The sequence below is a fragment of the Cebus imitator genome, unplaced genomic scaffold (genome assembly GCF_001604975.1).
Source record: "Cebus imitator isolate Cc_AM_T3 unplaced genomic scaffold, Cebus_imitator-1.0 Scaffold197, whole genome shotgun sequence".
NCBI lineage: Eukaryota > Metazoa > Chordata > Mammalia > Primates > Cebidae > Cebus > Cebus imitator.
The window spans coordinates 1,935,706-1,953,854 of NW_016107512.1; the positions used below are offsets into that span (position 1 = coordinate 1,935,706).

The 18,149-nt window shown below is 52.4% G+C and overlaps 2 protein-coding genes across 3 annotated transcripts in view; one reads left to right on the forward strand and one right to left on the reverse strand.

Annotated features, from left to right (window-relative positions):
- Window positions 1–13,091, forward strand: part of CUL9 (cullin 9) — a 43,218-nt gene extending 30,127 nt beyond the window's left edge. The window contains exons 27-41 of one of the 2 annotated variants that reach the window (XM_017547340.2): window positions 1,606–1,751; window positions 1,885–2,014; window positions 2,170–2,369; window positions 3,648–3,895; window positions 4,777–5,122; window positions 9,023–9,163; window positions 9,293–9,457; window positions 9,703–9,866; window positions 10,210–10,303; window positions 10,833–10,907; window positions 11,047–11,157; window positions 11,288–11,405; window positions 11,769–11,902; window positions 12,598–12,671; window positions 12,753–13,091. In XM_017547340.2, coding sequence (XP_017402829.1) covers window positions 1,606–1,751; window positions 1,885–2,014; window positions 2,170–2,369; window positions 3,648–3,895; window positions 4,777–5,122; window positions 9,023–9,163; window positions 9,293–9,457; window positions 9,703–9,866; window positions 10,210–10,303; window positions 10,833–10,907; window positions 11,047–11,157; window positions 11,288–11,405; window positions 11,769–11,902; window positions 12,598–12,671; window positions 12,753–12,951 — 2,345 coding nt within the window. In that variant the 3' untranslated portion in view covers window positions 12,952–13,091. The remainder of the gene's footprint in view (window positions 1–1,605; window positions 1,752–1,884; window positions 2,015–2,169; window positions 2,370–3,647; window positions 3,896–4,776; window positions 5,123–9,022; window positions 9,164–9,292; window positions 9,458–9,702; window positions 9,867–10,209; window positions 10,304–10,832; window positions 10,908–11,046; window positions 11,158–11,287; window positions 11,406–11,768; window positions 11,903–12,597; window positions 12,672–12,752) is intronic. The other variant, XM_037745315.1, reaches the window with a different exon arrangement.
- A 1,071-nt stretch (window positions 13,092–14,162) lies between these two features.
- DNPH1 (2'-deoxynucleoside 5'-phosphate N-hydrolase 1) lies at window positions 14,163–17,908 on the reverse strand. The gene is made up of 4 exons (XM_017547341.2): window positions 17,678–17,908; window positions 14,850–14,918; window positions 14,557–14,667; window positions 14,163–14,401 (listed from the first exon to the last, which is right to left on the reverse strand). The coding sequence occupies exons 1-4, from the start codon at window positions 17,871–17,873 to the stop codon at window positions 14,253–14,255; spliced, it is 525 nt and encodes a 174-aa protein (XP_017402830.1). The 5' UTR covers window positions 17,874–17,908; the 3' UTR covers window positions 14,163–14,252.
- Window positions 17,909–18,149: the final 241 nt, after the last annotated feature.

An 18,149-nucleotide genomic window follows, 5' to 3' on the forward strand; every position in this document is an offset into this window, starting at 1 on the left:
AAAAAAAAAAAAAAAAAAAAGAAAGAAGTAAGTGTCTTCATTGAGGAGTATTGATGGAAAACCCTACCAGTTTTTTTTATTTGTCTGAGAAGGGTTATTTTCACCCTCATTTAAAAAGTGTTTTTATTTCAAACATATATAAATGTAGACAGACTAAACTCCAACATATATCAACTCATGGCCAATCTTGTTTCAATCTGTACCTCCATCAATTTTTCCCCACCCCCAAATTTAAAAGATAAGTACTGTCTCTTTTTTTAAAAAAATAAGGATACTACAATTATTAAACATTTAGAAATTTGCAATTCAAGTATAGAGTCATTGCTTATATTTCCCTGATTGCCTTGGGGTTTTTTGGTTAGTTATCTTGCTTAGCGAGGAGCCAAATGAGGTCCACGCATTGCATTTGGTTGCGTTATCTGACATCTCCCTTTATCTATAGGTTTTCACCTCCCGTTTTTCCCTTCTTGCAGTTATTTCTGGAGGAAAAGTGGGTTATTCATTCATGAGCTGGATTTTGCTGATTGCATTCATGTGGTGTCCTCAAGCATATTACTCTGTCTCCTTTATTTCCTGAAAACTGATTTGTAGGTTTAGAGGCTTATTCAGATTTGGGTTTGATTTCTCCAGAAAGGGTGCTTCATTGGTGGTATGTGTCTTTCCACCAGGAGGCAGGTTCAGCCTAGCTGTCTCACTTTGTGATGCTGAGATGGATCAGTGGATTTCAGTGCTGTCAGTCTTGTCTATACATTACATGTAATTTTCCATCAGTTTTTCACCAGGCAGGTGTTTCTGCCATTGGTTAGTTAGGTCTATCATTTCATTAGGGGTTATGAAATAGTCATATCTAGTTCTGTCATTCCTTCCTCATGTATTACCTGGAATGCTTTCAAGAAAAACTTCCTTTCACCAACTATATATTTACCCCGAAGTCCAGTTTATACAGGAAAGGCTTGATTGTTTCCTGTTCCCATTATTTTTAACTAGTTTTAAAAATAATGTGTTGGTTCTCTAGTATCTTTTAAATATAACCAATGAGGTCTTTTAAAAATATATCATTATGAACTCATAGATTTTAAAATACTTTGTGTGTTTTCATCACACATTGCAGGTGTTTTGTTTTGTTTTTTGATGCTCAAATTGTCCCATCTTTGGTAGGAGGGCATCTGTCAGATGCACTCCTGGTGCCTTTGATAGTCCCCCTTTGACAGTTTCCTTGCTTTCTAGTATGAACACATGTCTCAGGCTCACCTTGCCTGGGCTGTGGAACAGGAGGAGGAAGAGATCTACCTCAGTGGGCCTTTCAAGCTGTGAGCTCCTTGAGGGCAAAATGCAAGTTTTTTCTTTCTGGTGTTTTTTGCATGGAACCTGCCTGGCTCAGGGCTAGGCTCTGGGTCTAGGGATGGGCTCCTACATACTTGTGGCTCACCAGGGAGGCAGGCGCAGAGAAGGCTGAGATGTGGAAGCTTGACAAGGTGTCTGTCTGAAAACGCTGGGGCCCTCTTCCCCACAGGGATTAGTAGGAGCAAAGCTAGATACCTCAACCCTTAAACCCCTTGTTTCCTCCATTCTCTGTCTCCACCCTTCTCTCTGACACTTTCCTAGGTCAGAACCATCCAGTCCTGGACATGGGACCGCATCGGCGGCTGCAGTGGACGTGGCTGGGCCGGGCTGAGCTGCAGTTTGGGAACCAGACTCTGCATGTGTCCACCGTGCAGATGTGGCTGCTGCTGAATTTCAATCAGAAAGAGGTGCTTCAGCCCTTAGCCTCTATCTTCTCTACCACCTTGTCTGTCTGTTCTCCTGAAAACTTCCTCTTTTCAACCTTCCTCCCCTCTTCCTTTTCTCTCCTTTGGCTCCTGACTGGGCGTTTCTCCTCATCAGGAGGTGTCAGTAGAGACCTTGCTGAAGGATTCTGACCTCTCCCCAGAGCTGCTGCTCCAGGCACTTGTGCCCCTCACCTCGGGGAATGGCCCTTTGACCCTGCATGAGGGCCAGGACTTTCCACACAGGGGTAGGTCAATGGGAGCTGGGCTGGGCCTCTGCTGCTGGTTGGGGGGTCACTCTCAGAATGGGGGGACTGTAGTAGGGAGTGAGAATGGGGTCATCTTAGTCCCCATTCATCTGCCCCTCTGCCTCCTCCGGTATCTGACCGGGAGCGGGTTCCAGGTGTGCTTCGGCTTCATGAGCCTGGTCCCCAGCGCAGTGGAGAGGCCCTGTGGCTGATACCTCCCCAGGCGTACCTGAACGTAGCGAAGGATGAGGGCCGAACCCTGGAACAAAAGAGGAATCTCTTGAGCTGTCTTCTTGTTCGTATTCTCAAAGCCCACGGGGAAAAGGGCCTCCACATTGATCAGCTGGTTTGTCTGGTAGGCAGAGAGGGGACCATGAAGTTGGGGGAGGGAGGGAGGGAGGGAGTCATGCTTGGGGTTGGGGATGAGCACAGTGCACTCTTTCAATATGAGACCTCTGTGGAGTGACATTTGCATCTGGGTTTTCTGTCCTGACAGAGCTGATAGACGGAAGGTAAAGATAAGACAGGAGTATTGACCATGTGCCCTATTCTGTTTGCATGATTAAATCATTTAATCCAGGTGGGCACAGTGGCTCGTATCTGTAATCCCAGCACTCCGGAAGGCCGAGGCAGGTGGATCACTTGAGGCCAGGAGTTTGAGACCAGCCTGGCCAACATGGCAAAACCCCGTGTCTACTAAAAATATAAAAATTAGTTGGGCCTGGTGGTACATGCCTGTAATTCCAGCTACTTAGGAGGCTGAGGCGTAAGAATCGCTTGAACCCAGGAGGTAGAGATTGCAGTAAGCCAAGATTGCGCCACTGTACTCCAGCCTGGGCAATGGAGCAGGACTCTGTCTCAAAAAGGAAAAAAAGTCATTTAATCCTCATAACAATCCTATAAATATTATTTTATCTCATTTGACAGATAAGAACAGTGAAGTATGAGAAACTTAATAGTGGCCAGGCAGACATGGTGGCTCATGCCTATAATCCCAGCACTTTGGGAGGCCGAGGTGGGTGGATCACTTGAGGTCAGGAGTTCGTGACCAGTCTGGCCAACATGGTCAATCCCCGCCTTGACTAAAATACAAAATTAGCCAGGTATGGTGGCACAAACTTGTAGTCCCAGCTACTTGGGAGGCTGAAGCAGGAGAATCACTTGAACCCAGGAGGTGGAGATTGCAGTAAGAGATGGTGACACTGCACTCCAGCCTGAGCAAGAGTGAGACTCGGTCAAAAAAAAAGAGAGAGAGAAACTTAGTAACAAATTCATAATCACACAGCTAGTAAGTGGCAAAGCGGCCAGATACTATGGCTCATGTGGGAGGATCACTTGAGCCCAGGAGTTTGAGGCTGCAGTGGGCTGTGATCATGCCACTGCATGCCACTGCACTCTAGCCTGGGTAACAGAGCAAGATTGTCTCTTAAAATTTTTTTTTTTTTTTTTTTTTTTTTTTTTTTTTTTTTTTTTTTTTTTTTTATTATTTTTTTTTTTTTTTTTTTTTTACTTTTTAGAGCTAAAAAAAGAAGGAAAGAAAAAAGGGAAAAATAAGTGGCAGAACTGAGCGTTGAGCCCAGGCAGGCTGCTCCCTAGGTAAAATTGGCCTTCTTGTTTCTTTCCTCCTATCCAGGTGCTGGAGGCCTGGCAGAAGGGTCCAAATCCTCCTGGAAGCCTGGGCCACGCTGTTGCTGGAGGTGTGGCCTGTACCAGTACAGATGTCCTCTCTTGCATCCTGCACCTCTTGGGCCAGGGCTATGTGAAACGGCGTGATGACCGGCCTCAGATCCTGATGTATGCTGCTCCAGAACCCATGGGGCCCTGCTGGGGTCAGGCAGATGTCCCTTTCTGTGGCAGCCAGAGCAAGACCTCCAAGCCTAGGTAGCCACCCCACCTGACCCCTTGCCCTGAGGTGGGAGAGGTTGTCATGCCAAAGCTGAGATCCCTTGTGGAGAAACACTTCCCTTCTTTCTTTGTCTAATCCCCTTTTCCCTATCCCTGTTATTTCCCTGACTTTGGTAGTCCTCATTGAGCCTCCCAGCACCACCATCCCTTTCCAGTCAGGGGCCTTACTCTCCCCATCCTCCTAGGGCCAGCCCTGTATAGACGTCTGCAATTTGCAGGAGATACCTATTGAGTGCTATGTACTCTACTCAGTGAAATATACAAACTTCCAGGAAGTTTGTTGTACAGAGGAATTTGCCATAGGATTTCTCTAATCAGCCAGCACCCCTGAAGCTTTTTAATGTTCACTGGAAGCTGTTATAGCCCTTCTTTTCATGCCCGGTGTTTGCATCATGTGTAAAGTGAATTATCTCCAGCCATCTTTCTCAAACCTCAATATGGTACGAGTGCTAAAATGCAGATGTTAACCGCAGAGCTCTCTGTGATGCCTGTGCTGCTGGTCCACAGGCCACACTTCAGCAGTAAGGATGGAGATGACTGCTCTCACCACAGGTGCTGCCACCATTTGTGATGGGATCTACAGTGGGACGGTCCCGTCTGCTATTGATCTCTTAGCACCTTGACCCCTAGATAACTATTGTGTCCCCAATCATTGTGACAGCCAGCCCCACCCGGAGATTTACAAGTGCTTCCATGGAGGACCTGCTCTGATGGTTGGTTTGGGTGGTTATCCTGAGGCTGGTTAGGCAAGCAAGCAAGTATGCACAAATAGGGAGCTGGGGGCCAGGTGGGGTCCAGATAGTAGGTTGGATAAGCAGGGCAGGAATACTGACCTCTGTCTCTTCCTTCCCCACAAGCCCAGAAGCTGTGGCTACCCTGGCATCTCTACAGTTGCCTGCAGGCCGCACCATGAGCCCCCAGGAAGTAGAAGGCTTGATGGAGCACACGGTGCGCCAGGTGCAGGAGACGCTGAACTTAGAGCCAGATGTCGCTCAGCACCTTCTGGCTCATTCCCACTGGGGCACCGAACAGCTGCTGCAGAGCTACAGTGAGGACCCTGAGCCACTGCTGCTGGCTGCTGGGCTGTGTGTACCCCAGGCCCAGGCTGCACCTGCACGGCCAGACCACTGCCCCGTCTGTGTGAGCCCCCTGGGGTGTGATGACGACCTGCCCTCTCTCTGCTGCATGCACTACTGCTGTAAGGTGAGGCCCCACCAGCGTTGCTCCTGCCCCTGGCTTTCTGACCTACCCTAACAAAATTCCCTGGGAATTCTTGGGTTCTAGCCCAGCACTGCCATTTCATAACCTGGGCAATATTGGATTCGTCTCTTAGTCCTTCTTAAACTAGTTTCGTCATCTGTAAGTGGTACCACCTGCCTTTGTTACTCTGAAGGGTGGTGGTTAGGGTCCAGCTATATATATCAGTGGTTCTCCAGCTTCATAGTATAATCACTGGAAGCATTTATAAGTCCTAATGCCCAGATGATACCTCAGACCAATTAAACCAGAACCTCTGGGAGTGAGAAATCTGGAGGAAGTTTTAAAGCCTCCCCATGAGATTCCCATTATCAGCGAAGTTAGAACTATAGGTGCAGAAGAGATACACGTGCAAAATAGATGTCAAGGCACTTGGTGAAGTGTTTGCAAACGTGTTATTAGATTGGTGATAACTCTAGCTTGTGGTTGCCTTATCACCATTTAAGTCCCCTCATCTCAGCACACTGTCACTGCTTTTATCATATATGCTCATTTAATACAAATTTTTTTTTTTTTTTTTTTTTGAGACGGAGTTTCGCTCTTGTTACCCAGGCTGGAGTGCAATGGCGCGATCTCGGCTCACCGCAACCTCTGCCTCCCGGGTTCAGGCAATTCTCCTGCCTCAGCCTCCTGAGTAGCTGGGATTACAGGCACACACCACCATGCCCAGCTAATTTTTTGTATTTTTAGTAGAGATGGGGTTTCACCGTGTTGAGCAGGATGATCTCGATCTCTTGACCTTGTGATCCACCCGCTTCGGCCTCCCACAGTGCTGGGATTACAGGCTTGAGCCACTGCACCCGGCCCTCAAAAAAAATTTTTTAATGGGCCTGGTGAGGTGGTGTGCACGCCTATAATTACAGCGCTTTGGTAGGCCAAGGTGGTCAGATCACTTGACCCCAGAAGTTCCAGACCAGCCTGGGCAACATGGCAAGACCCTGTCTCTACAAAAAAAAATACAAAAATAAGCTGGGCATGGTGGTGCTCACCTATAGTCCCAGCTACTCAGGAGCAACCTCAGGGAGGATCACCTGAGCCTGGGAGGTGGGAGGCTGCAGTGAGCCAGTATCTCACCATTGCACTTCAGCCAAGAGGACAGAATGATCCTGCCTCAGGGTCTTCTTGCTCTGTAGGCTTGCTTCTGTATAGGGGCACACAGAGAAGCTTGAAGATTGGGAATGAGTCATCTTCAAAGGCAGAGAGAGTGGGGCTGAGGTGCAGAGAACCTGGAGCACTGAGTTCAATATTCCCTGCCTCGCAGCTCTTTAGAACTGGTGCCAAGCACAAACACATCAGCTTAGCAGAAGGGGCACTCCTGGCTGCCGTCAATCCCAGCTGCCTCTCCCAACAGCAGTTCCCCAGTGGTGGGTGATGGACATGTGTGTGCTCACATGTATGTGTGAACTCTTTTTCCTTTTCCCTTTGGCTCTGCTTCTGGCCTCTCTTCTTACATAGTTGCTTATGCTTCCTTTTCCCAAGATCTTAGTTATTTGCTTTACACTTTCATTTTTTCATTCAACTAATATTTTTCATGGATTTATGTACATAACACTGGGTGCTATATGAGGTATTGAAAAAAATCCCAGCAAGAAATGACCAGAGAACTAATAATATTGATGGGAGCTCACTCTGAGCCAGGCATTGTGCCGTTTACAAGCATTATTTTCCTTCTCATACTAGTTCTATGAGGTGGGTATTTTTGTTATTCCCAATTTACACGACAGAGGGAGACACTCCGAGGTGAAGTAATTTGCCCAAGGTCAGGATTTGAATTTTGGCAGTCTCAAGCAATTCTCCCACCTTGACCCCCACAAAGTGCTGGTATTGCAGGCAGGAGCCACCACACCCAGCCTGACAGCGGATTTTCTTTTATGAGAAGCCATGGTGGGTTTAAGCAAAATAGTGATATGATCTGGTTTACATTTTTAAAAAGATCGCTTTGGTCATGGTATGGAGGAAAGGGTTGGATGGAGCAAGAGTGGAAGCAGGGAGGCCCATCTGGTGACTGTTGTACAAGAGGCAAGAGATGGTGGTAGTTTGGACTAGGGGCAGTGGCGATGAGAGCGGGTGGATAGGGACACGTTTGGAAGTGGAGCTGACAGGATTAGGTGGGTTAGATGTAGGGGCTTCAGACAAGGGAATCGAGGATGGTTCCTGTGCTTTTGACCTGAGCATCTGGGTGGACGGCATGTGTCATCTTTACTCTGTTGTGGCCCTATGAAGTTTGAGCTGCTTGTTGGACACCTGTGTGGAACTGGCAGGTAGACGGTGGATTTCTGAATTTGGAATGAAGTGGAGAGGTCTTCCTGGCCTTACCCAAGGAGAAAGAAGCAGACCCAGGGTACCAAGCCTGTAGAGATGGTCTCAGGAGTCTGAGACCAGACAGACAACATAGCAAGACCCTGTCTCTACAAAGAATAGGAAAAAAATTTACCCAGGCATGGGAGTGCACACCTGTAGTCCTAGCTACTCAGGAGGCTGAGGTGGGAGGATTGCTTGAGTCTGGGAGATCGAGGCTGCGATGAGCCATGGCCGTGGTGAGCCATGATTGTGCCACTGCACTCCAGTGTGGGTGACAGAGAGAGACCCTGTCTAAAAAGAGAGACAGACAGAGACAAGGGGCCTGAAAACAAGGCAGATGAACAGGCTGATTGAAAAGCCCCCACAGAGGAGGAGCCTGCGCAGCAGTGCAAGAGAAGCCGCTGGATGGTGTGCAGGGTGAGCCCGACCAGTTGGGTTGGACAACAGTCATGAGAGCAGCTGGGGGTCCCCAGACTGAGATGCCAGGGCAGAAGGGAACACTGAGGCACTGGTGTGCATGTAAGAGTAGGGTCTGAATTCAGAGAACATTTTCCCTGTTCTATCTCAAAAATGCAAGGATTTGCATTCGATTTCCCAACTTTGTCTGGGTTAGTTTCAATGCAAAAAGGGTTTTGCTTACTTTGGGCTGGTACTTTGAGTAAAAATGATCCAGTCACGTGCTTCACATTGATGCTGCAGCTTTGATACCACAGACACACAGTATCCTGTGGGTTTAGACCTGTCGTTTTGGAAAGCATGGCCATAGGCAGTGTGAGAGGCAGGGGTGGTTCATGGAGTATTGTGGGAGGCTCAGACAGCCGTGACAGCTGCTTGTGCGTAGAATAGACCAAATGGATGGTGTGGAGAGAGACTGGGAGAGGATACCGTGGATCAGAACAGGCTCTCACAGTGGTTTAGGGATGAGGGGATAATGGCCTGATTTAGGATGGGGGAGTGACACGGGAGCAAGAGAATGACATGAAGGTTCCAACACTGGTGACGAGGGGACAGTGGTGCAGGTTGATCAGGGTTTCGGGGATGCAGTGGGCAAGTCAGTTTTATAGAGAAGATGCTGGGTCTGTTGGAGGTGTGAGTCGGAGATGGGAGCATCCTGGCAGTCATTGGAGATCAGCCACTGGAGCTGGGAGGAGAGACCAGAGCCGTGTTGTCAGCCACCCAGGCGACCCATTTCCCAGGCCTCCTTTCTCTCGGATCTTCCTGCTCTCTGCACATCTTAGAATTTGAATCTTTCTACTTTTCATGATTATTTTTATTTTATTTTACTGTCCATCCCAACAGTAATTATGATTAGGGAAACACACAGCCTACCCCACCCTCAAAGACAACTGTAATTTTGGGCCAGTCTCAGCGAAGCTGGAGAGAGGAAAGTCAGCATTGGTTGATGCAGAGGCAGGCTTGTCTCTGGCCTTCCACGTTGTAATGGAGGGGAGAGGGAGGAGGGATGATAGAGCTTAGTTACCAGGACACTCCCCCTGTGCTGCTCCCACACTGTCTCGGAGCAGCCCCTCCTTTTGTCCATCCCAGTCTTGCTGGAACGAGTACCTGACAACTCGGATCGAGCAGAACCTTGTGTTGAATTGTACCTGCCCCATTGCTGACTGCCCCGCCCAGCCCACCGGAGCCTTCATTCGTGCCATCGTCTCCTCGCCAGAGGTCATCTCCAAGGTATCCCCTCTCGGCTGAGAGGCTCCAGTGCAGAGCCAAAGGGGCGTGCCCCAGGGAGTGGGCTGGGGCCTGGAGGTGTGGCATCCTGGAGAGCCATACCCTCACCTCGTGGCACCTGCATCTCCACAGTACGAGAAGGCACTCCTGCGTGGCTATGTGGAGAGCTGCTCCAACCTGACATGGTGCACCAACCCGCAGGGCTGTGACCGCATCCTGTGCCGCCAGGGCCTGGGCTGTGGGACCACCTGCTCCAAGTGTGGCTGGGCCTCTTGCTTCAACTGTAGCTTCCCTGAGGTGGGTGCCCCACACCAGCCCTCACCCTGAGCAACGACTCACACTCCTTCCCTGCCTAACACCCCCTCCCTGCCACACACACAGACTGTGACTTGGCCCTCCTCAGCCTCTGCCACCCAGCTGAGCTCTGTCCCTCTTCCTGGAGCCCTCCAAATGTGACCTGTGCCTGCTCCCCAACTCCTGCGTGCACCAGCCGTGCTGCCCTCAGGGCTCAGCTGTGTCCCCACCATGCCCTCTTGCCCTAGGCACACTACCCTGCCAGCTGTAGCCACATGTCTCAGTGGGTCGATGATGGCGGCTACTACGATGGCATGAGTGTGGAGGCGCAGAGCAAGCACCTGGCCAAGCTCATCTCCAAGCGCTGTCCCAGCTGCCAGGCTCCCATCGAGAAGAACGAGGGGTGCCTGCAGTAAGAAGGGGGGTGCTCTGGGGAGCCAGAGGGCAAGGGGGAGGCAGGAGGCCTGGCAGAAGAAGGGAGGAATGGGCTCAGCAAGAGGGCGGTTCCTCTGCTGCCCCTCACATGGCAGCCTCCATGGTGACTTCCTGGATCACGTTCCTTTCCCACTTGTAAGTGCACATTGACTGGGGAATTCAAAAGCAGGGGTGCATTCAGCAGGGTTGGGTATGACCAAGGAGACCATCAGAGCAGGAGCAGAGGCCACGGCAGCAGCAGCAGTGCCTCTGGGCCTTAGCATTCCTGGCACGGTCCTGCCCAGAGGCAGGAGTCCCTGACCAGCTAGCTTCCTCTGTAGCATGACCTGCGCCAAATGTAACCATGGATTCTGCTGGCGCTGCCTCAAGTCCTGGAAGCCAAATCACAAAGACTATTACAACTGCTCTGCCATGGTAAGGCGCTGGGCACCAGGGGAGGGCAGTGGCCCGGAGCAGTTGGGGAGGGGTGCTGCTGCCAGGTCCAGGGCAGGCAGGGCTCTGTGTGTAGTACAGTGTTCTAGCTGTTGGGATGGAGGCTCAGTGCGGGGAAGACAGAGCCACCTGGGCCTGCAGATGCCGGAAAGTCTGTTCACAGGGACCTTCAGCTGTAGAACAGGACTTTGTATGCTGAGGTGGCTATGGAAAGTCTGGGGAGGGCTGGACACTCTCAGGAGGCAGCAGGGCAGAGCAGGAAAGAGCAGGGACCCTGCAGGGGGAGCCTGGCTCTGCTGCTTAGCGTGTGACTTTGAGCAAGTCTGTTTACTTCTCAAGAGCCTCTGCAAAAGGGGATGAATAATATAAGCTACCCCACACAGTTATGAGGACTGAAGAAGATAATTGGGGGAGGTATAGAAAGGCCTCCATGAGTGCTGGCTTTTCCTCTTATTAACTCCCTCCTGTCCAAACCAAACACCCACTAGCCCTCTGAACTTGTCCTCACTAGGTAAGCAAGGCAGCTCGCCAAGAGAAGCGGTTTCAGGACTATAACGAGAGGTGCACTTTCCATCACCAGGCACGGGTGAGCCGGGAGGAAACTGGGTAGACGCCTGCGGAAGCAGGGTGGGGTGGAGGGGGGCTGAAGGGGTAGGGTGCTGACCGGGATGAGGTGCTACTTTGCATCTGACCGGGCGGTGGTGCTGATACACCTTCCTGCACAGGAGTTTGCTGTGAACTTGCGGAACCGGGTGTCTGCCATCCATGAAGTGCCCCCGCCCAGATCCTTCACCTTCCTCAATGATGCCTGCCAGGGACTGGAGCAGGCTCGGAAGGTGGTAGCGGGTGGGGGAAGAGGGCAGGGGAGGGGTGTGCCAAGGGGATCTGGGGGGCTTGGCTGCTTTAATCAGACTTGCCTGGAGGGAATGAGAGGGCAGGTGGGAGAGCTGACGGGAGCCCCTGCAGGTGCTGGCCTATGCCTGCGTGTACAGCTTCTACAGCCAGGACGCAGAGTACATGGACGTGGTGGAGCAGCAGACGGAGAACCTGGAGCTGCACACCAATGCCCTGCAGATCCTCCTGGGTGAGCCGCCCCTGCCGGCCAGGCCCTTCTCCTGCCTCCTCCTCTCTGCTGCACCCCCTGTCCCTTCCCAGGCAGGTCAAGCCACACCCCACTTTCCCTCTGTCCTCTTCCTCTTCATTCTTTGTAGCCTTCTCACCGCCTGGCTTTTAAAGTTCAAGTCGAAAGCCTACGTTGTAAGGTGCTCAAGGGCACAGATGTTCATGGCTGTTCGTGCTTTCTGGTCTCTACCCTGCTCCCCTAGGGAGCTTCATGAGTGTCTAGAGCTGCACCTGGCGCTTGGTAGATGTTCCATAGGTGTTTGTTGGAGGAAGGAGTGGATGAGAATGAGAAGGGAGGGAGCCTCTGTGCCTGCCCCCTCTGCAGAGGAGACCCTGCTGCGGTGCAGAGACCTGGCCTCCTCCCTGCGCCTCCTTCGGGCCGACTGCCTCAGCACGGGCATGGAGCTGCTCCGGCGGATCCAGGAGAGGCTGCTTGCCATCCTGCAGCATTCCACCCAGGTACCTCCCCAGACCCCTTCTGCTCCTGCGTTCCTCGGGAGTTGTGGTCCTCTTGGCCCAGCACCACAGCCTTGACCCTGGGGCAAGTCCAGAAGGAAAGGCAGCAGAGTGGGTGAATGGCTGTGAGGAGACCTGGGCACATGTCCCGGCTCCTGGGCCAACCTGCCTGATGCTGCTGGACCCTATTTCACTCCACTTCCTGAGAATTCCTACAAATAAAGAGGTTGGCTAGCCCACATCAAGGGTATTTGGTCAGGTGCCTATCAGAATCACTTGGGGAACTTTTCCAGACCATACTTTCCAGATATGGATTTGAACTCCTAGGAGTGGGCATCAGGGAATTGGGCTCACTGGAGCAAGGGCTCTCCCAGGTTCTCTCCAGCTCTAATGCACTGATGCTGAGTCTAAACTGAATCCCATCCTCAGGTTGCTTACTGACTAGTAAATCATAAAAAGCATAATAGATTCTGTAAGCTCCTAAGCACAGGGTGGTGTGCCTCACCCTGGTACCCTGTATCCCTGGAGACCATCTGAGTTAACTGATACAGGCAGTGGTGTGTGAAGTGCCGTGCTGAGAGGGGACCAGTCCTAGCAGGAGCCTGGCCCTCACAGAGCATCAGTGGTTAGAATGCTGGCTCCAAAGGCCCCACGCCCTCTACTCTCCTACTCCCCAAATTCTTCTGTCTGCTCACCAGGATTTCCGGGTTGGTCTCCAGAGTCCATCAGTAGAAGCCTGGGAGGCAAAAGGACCCAACGTGCCCGGCAGTCAGTAAGTGGGGTGAGCAGAGCCACGGAGGAGGCAGTGGGACATGGCAGCCTCCTCTGGGCTGAGTGTGGTGGCTCTCCCTAGGCCCCAGGCCTCCTCAGGGCCAGAGGCGGAGGAGGAGGAGGAGGAAGACGATGAGGATGAGGTGCCTGAGTGGCAGCAGGATGAGTTTGATGAGGAGCTGGACAATGACAGCTTCTCCTACGATGAGTCCGAGAACCTGGACCAAGAGACTTTCTTCTTTGGTGATGAGGAGGAGGATGAAGATGAGGCCTATGACTGAGGGGGCAGATGCAGGAAACACCTAGAACCATCCCGAGCTGAGGGGGCAGGAGCTGCCCCTGTCGTGGGGAGGGGGATTCCCAGCTTCTGCAGTGCCTCCTTCTGTTGACTGAATAAAGTTAAGTTCTCTTTCTCACACACGTCTCTGGGAGAAGGCTGACAGCTTCACCAGGGGCCAGGCAGTTTCCAGTGCCCTGGCCCCCATCCATCCACACCCCTCATCTTTACTGTTACCCTTACTAAAGGGTACTGTTTCCTTCAGACCTTAGGACTCTTCTCCAAGAAGGCTCAGAGCAGACTCACCTAACCTAAGCTGATAAAGGGAGGTAAAGGTTGGCATGGAAAGGGCCAGTTGCAGCCCCAGCCCAGTTCAGAGGAGACAGAGAGAGGCATGGCCACCCCCAGGAGCAGTCTTCCTCCCAACTCTTTCTTTTTTTTTCCTGAGACAGAGTTTTGCTTTTGTCACCCAGGCTGGAGTGCAATGGTGTGATCTCAGCTCACTGCATCCTCTGCCTCCCGGGTTCAAGCAATTCTCCTGCCTCAGCCTCCTTAGTAGCTGGGATTACTGGTGTGCACTAGCACACCCAGCTAATTTTTGTATTTTTAGTAGAGACGAGGTTTCCCCGTGTTGCCAGGCTGGTCTCGACCTCCTGAGTTCAGGTGATCCACCTGCCTCGGGCTCCCAAAGTGTTGGGATTACAGGCGTGAGCCACCGCGCCAGGCCTTTCCTCCCAACTCTTAAGTGTTCCTGGGGAGGAGGGGACTTGAGGGCATTAGGAGGTGTCCTCCTCTCGGCCTAGAGGTTTCTAAAGCATCTCTCTGTATCTTTAAGTGAAGTGTGGTGGGAAAGGGTACTGAGGGCCTGCCCCACCCCCATGACTCCCACGGAGAGAAAGTTGGGAATTTTTTTTTTTTTTTTTTTTGAGATGAAATGTCGATCTGTCACCTAGGCTGGAGTGCAGTAGCATGATCTCGGCTCACTGCAACCTCTGCCTCCCGGGTTCAAGCAATTCTCAGGCCTCTCAGTCTCCTGAGTAGCTGGGATTACAGGCACATGTCACCATGCCCAGCTAATTTTTGTATTTTTTGTGGTGATAGGGTTTTGCCATGTTGGCCAGGCTAGCCTTAAACACTTGACCTCAAGTGATCCACCCGCCTCAGCCTCCCAAAGTGCTTAGGTTACAGGTGTGAGCTACCACTCCCGGCAGAAAGTTGGGATTTTAACTGTACCTTTTAATTTGCTCCTGGGGCTGAGAGGAAGGAATGGTATTAGAGCAGTGTCTGAGGCCAGGTGAGATTGAGTCAAGTGGTTGGGTCAGGGGAGGCAGCCACCTGCCCTGGAGGGTCGGCCTCGAAGTATCGATCCAGCAGGGCCTCCACCTCTCCCTCCTCATAGTCCCACACCTGGATCCGAGAGCCATCTGCTGCTCCCCGGATCATGGCCGAAAGCACTGGAAAGGCGAGGGAAAGGTGGAGCTGCCTCCCATCCACACCCTCATAGCTCCCCTCCCCCTGCCCTGTTGGGGGAGGTGCAGTGCTCAGAGCCCACCGGGAAAGGAGTTTGGCTGGGTCTACAGAAAGCCAAGAGGGAGGCAGGGGTGCTCACCTCTACCAGACTGCGGGCGGAACAGGCACAGGATCCGCTTGTTGAGGGCCACAGCCCGGCCCAGCTCATAGCCTACACCCAAGGATGGCTGTGTCACTTCTGCCACGACCGCTGGGAAGAAAGATGAGAGGAAGGCTCAGCATTGGGGGTGCTTGGGGTTCAGAAGGGAGATGACGGTGTAGGTGTGGTGAGGAGGAAATCTGGGAGTCCCTTCTAGGTGTGGAGGCCGGGATCTCCAGGGGAATCCAGCACTTCAGAGGAGTTAGGTGCTGGAAGGAGGGAACGCCACTCACCGTCCGCCTGCTGCAGCCACGCCAAGTCCCGCTCATGGATGAGCCTGTCATCCCCAGCAGCCTCTTCCCCTGTGGTTGAGGGAAAGCTGGTTGAGGACATGCCTCATGCTGGCTCCCAGTAACGCCTATGCCCTTGCATGTCCATACTCACCCTGCTTAGGCAGGGTGGGAGCCTTGTGCCGGATAACCTGGCCCAACATGACGATCTCATCAAAGCAGCAAGGAAATGGAATAGCCACAAAAAGAAAAATTCAACCCTGTGCGTGGTGGGATGTGTGATTCAGGCCAAATGAGAACACAGGCAGCACTAACTTTGGATGGGAGTGATTGGGGAAAGGTGCATGGGCACTTGGCCAAAGGTAGAGAGGCATCCTGGAGCCAGAGGGTAAGGATATTGGGTCCCAGCCTCATTAAATATTATCTTCCAGGATGGTGAGGCTCAGCCCACCGCATCAGGGCAGGACCATCGGGGAGCTGGTTAGAAGTACAGATTCCAGGCTGGACATGGTGGCTCATGCCTGTCATCCCAACACTTTGGGAGGCTGAGGTGTGTTGATCACTTGATTTCAGGAGTTCAAGACCAGCCTGGCCAACATGGTGAACCCCATCTCTACTAAAAATACAAAAATTAGCCAGATGTGGTGGTGGGCACCTGTAATCCCAGCTACTTGGGGGTCTGAGACAGGAGAATTGCTTGAACTCAGGAGGCAGAAGTTGCTGTGAGCCAAGATTGTGTCACTATACTCCAACCTGGGCAACAGAACAAGACTCCGTCTAAAAAAGAAAGTACAGATTTAGGCTGGGTGCAGTGGTTCATGCCTGTAATCCCAGCACTTTGAGGCCAAGGGGGGAGGATCAGGAGGTCAGGAGTTCAAGACCAGTCTGAGCAACATGGTGAAACTCCATCTCTACTAAAAATAAAAAAAATTAGCTGGGTGTGGTGGCAGGTGCCTGTAATCCCAGCTACTTGGGAGGTAGAGGCAGGAGAATTGCTTGAACCTGGGAGGCGGAGGTTGCAGTGAGTGGAGGTCATGACACTACACTCCAGCCTGGGTGACAGAGCAAGACTCCATCTCAGGGCCAGGGTGTGGGGGGCACAAGAAGTACAGATTGGAAGGCTTTATCCCAGATGATCGGAACCTGCATTTTTAACAAGCTTCCTCAGATGACACTAAAGCCCTGGAGAGCCACCAGGCAGTGTGGCTATACCATGAACTAATGAACCATTAGCTTCAGGGTCCTCCACTTCCACAGGCCCTTTCCAAACCATCGGCAATTTGTATTGTGATTTTTGTCTTTTTAAAGAGGTCTCCCAGAATTGCATGAGGCCCCACAAATTGTGGGTCTGCTCTTGGATAAGTGGAAGCCACTTAAGGTTTTTTCTGAGCAGAAGCACAAGCATTCAAGGCACAATTTTCAAACTGGAAGGATCAACAAGATTCCAGACCAGTACATGAAAATATGCTTTGTAGAAATCCAGCCAGACTCAGTGGCTCACGCCTGTAATCCCAGCACTTTGGGAGGCCAAGACAGGCTGATCACTTGGGCTTAGGAGTTCAAGACCAGCCTGGCCAACATGGCAAAATCCTGCCCTATAAAAAATACAAAAATTAACCAGGTGTGGTGGTGCACACCTGTACTCCCAGCTACTTGGGAGGCTGAGGTGGAAGGATTGCTCAAGCCCAGGAGGTGGAGGTTGGCAGTGAGCTGAGATTCCACCACTGCACTCTAGCCTGGGTACAGAACAAGACTGTCTCAATAATAATAATAATAATAAAAACCCAGCAGCCAGGAGCAGAACACAATAACGGCTTGAAAGAGAACATGAGACCAGCATGGGGGCTCACACCTATAATCCCAGCACTTTGGGAGGCCTGAGGCAGGAGGATCACTTGAGGCCAGGAGGTTGGGATCAGACTGGGCAACATAGTGATGATCTCTACAGAAAAATTTTGAAAACTAGCCAGGCATAGTGGTGTGCCCCTGCAGTCCTTGCTAATGGGACGCTGAGGTTGGAGGATCATGAGTCCAGGAGATCAAGGCTGCAGTGAGCTATGATTGCACCACTGCATTCCAGCCTGGGCAACAGAGACTCCCCCGTCAACAAAACAAAACAAAAACATGAGAAGGTAATAGCGAGAACTGGGGTCAGCAGGATCTAAGCGAGTGCTAATGTCTTCCCAGAAAACTGGGAGGCAGGCCCAGGGTGGTGGCTCACACCTGTAATCCCAGCACTTTGGGAGGCTGAGGTGGGCAGATTACCTGAGGTCAGGAGTTCGAGACCAGCCCGGCCAACATGGTTTCTACTAAAAATAGAAAAAGTAGCTGGGCGTGGTGGCGCGTGCCAGTAGTCCCAGCTACTCCGGAGGCTGAGGCAAGAGAACCCGGGAGTGAGCCCAGATCGCGCCACTGCACCCAAGCCTGGGTGACAGAGTGAGACATCGTCTCAAAAAAAAAAAAAAAAAAAGAACAAAAAGTGGAAGGCAGGAGGATACCTTTCGTGTTGGGTGGGGGAAAATATTCCAGCGAGTGAGGTGGGAACAGAGACCAGGCAAAGCAGCCCAATCCACCTTCTTTCTGTTGCACCCTACAAACGCCCTGAAAGCAGCTGAGGACAGAGCTCTCCAAGAAGGAACCAAAGGTCAAGATGATGCCGAGACTGCCTCACACCCGCAGGCTTGCTGGGACCCAGGCAGTCCGAGACCCCCCCATTTCCTTCTCCCGCAAGGCGCTGGGTGGAACTCTGGGGTAGGAGGGCGGGCTCCGGGCGCCGGGAGCTCAGGTGCGGTAGGGACAGCCCGCCCCCGCCCGCGTCCCCAGGGCCTCACCACGCTGGTCCAGCTCGGCGGCCGCCACGTGCTCAGTGAGCACGGTCCCGAATCGCCGCAGCCGAGTCACGATCCGCTCATATAGCGCCCGGTCCTCGCGTCCGCCGCGGATGCTCCCGCAGAAGTACAGGGCCAGGCGGCCGGGCTCCCCCAGCTCCCCGCGTTCGCCGCTTCCCCGCGCCCCGGGAGCAGCCATTCCCCAGCCGCCCGCCCTCTTCCGCGCCAGGGGGCGCCAGCCCGCCGCCACGTGACCCCGCCCCGCCCAGCGCAGAGCCGGGCCGCTGAGTCCACCCACACCTGTGGAATGGGGACGGCGAACGGGGAAGATCCAGCCGGGACCCTCTCGGGAACGCACCCCTCCCGGACTTGACGTTCGGATGCCTAACACGCGCCTTAAATTGACCCTGTCCAGGCAGAACTCTAGGGCTTCCCCTCCTCACCCGCTTCTGACCCCTCCTCCCCGCCTGCCGTC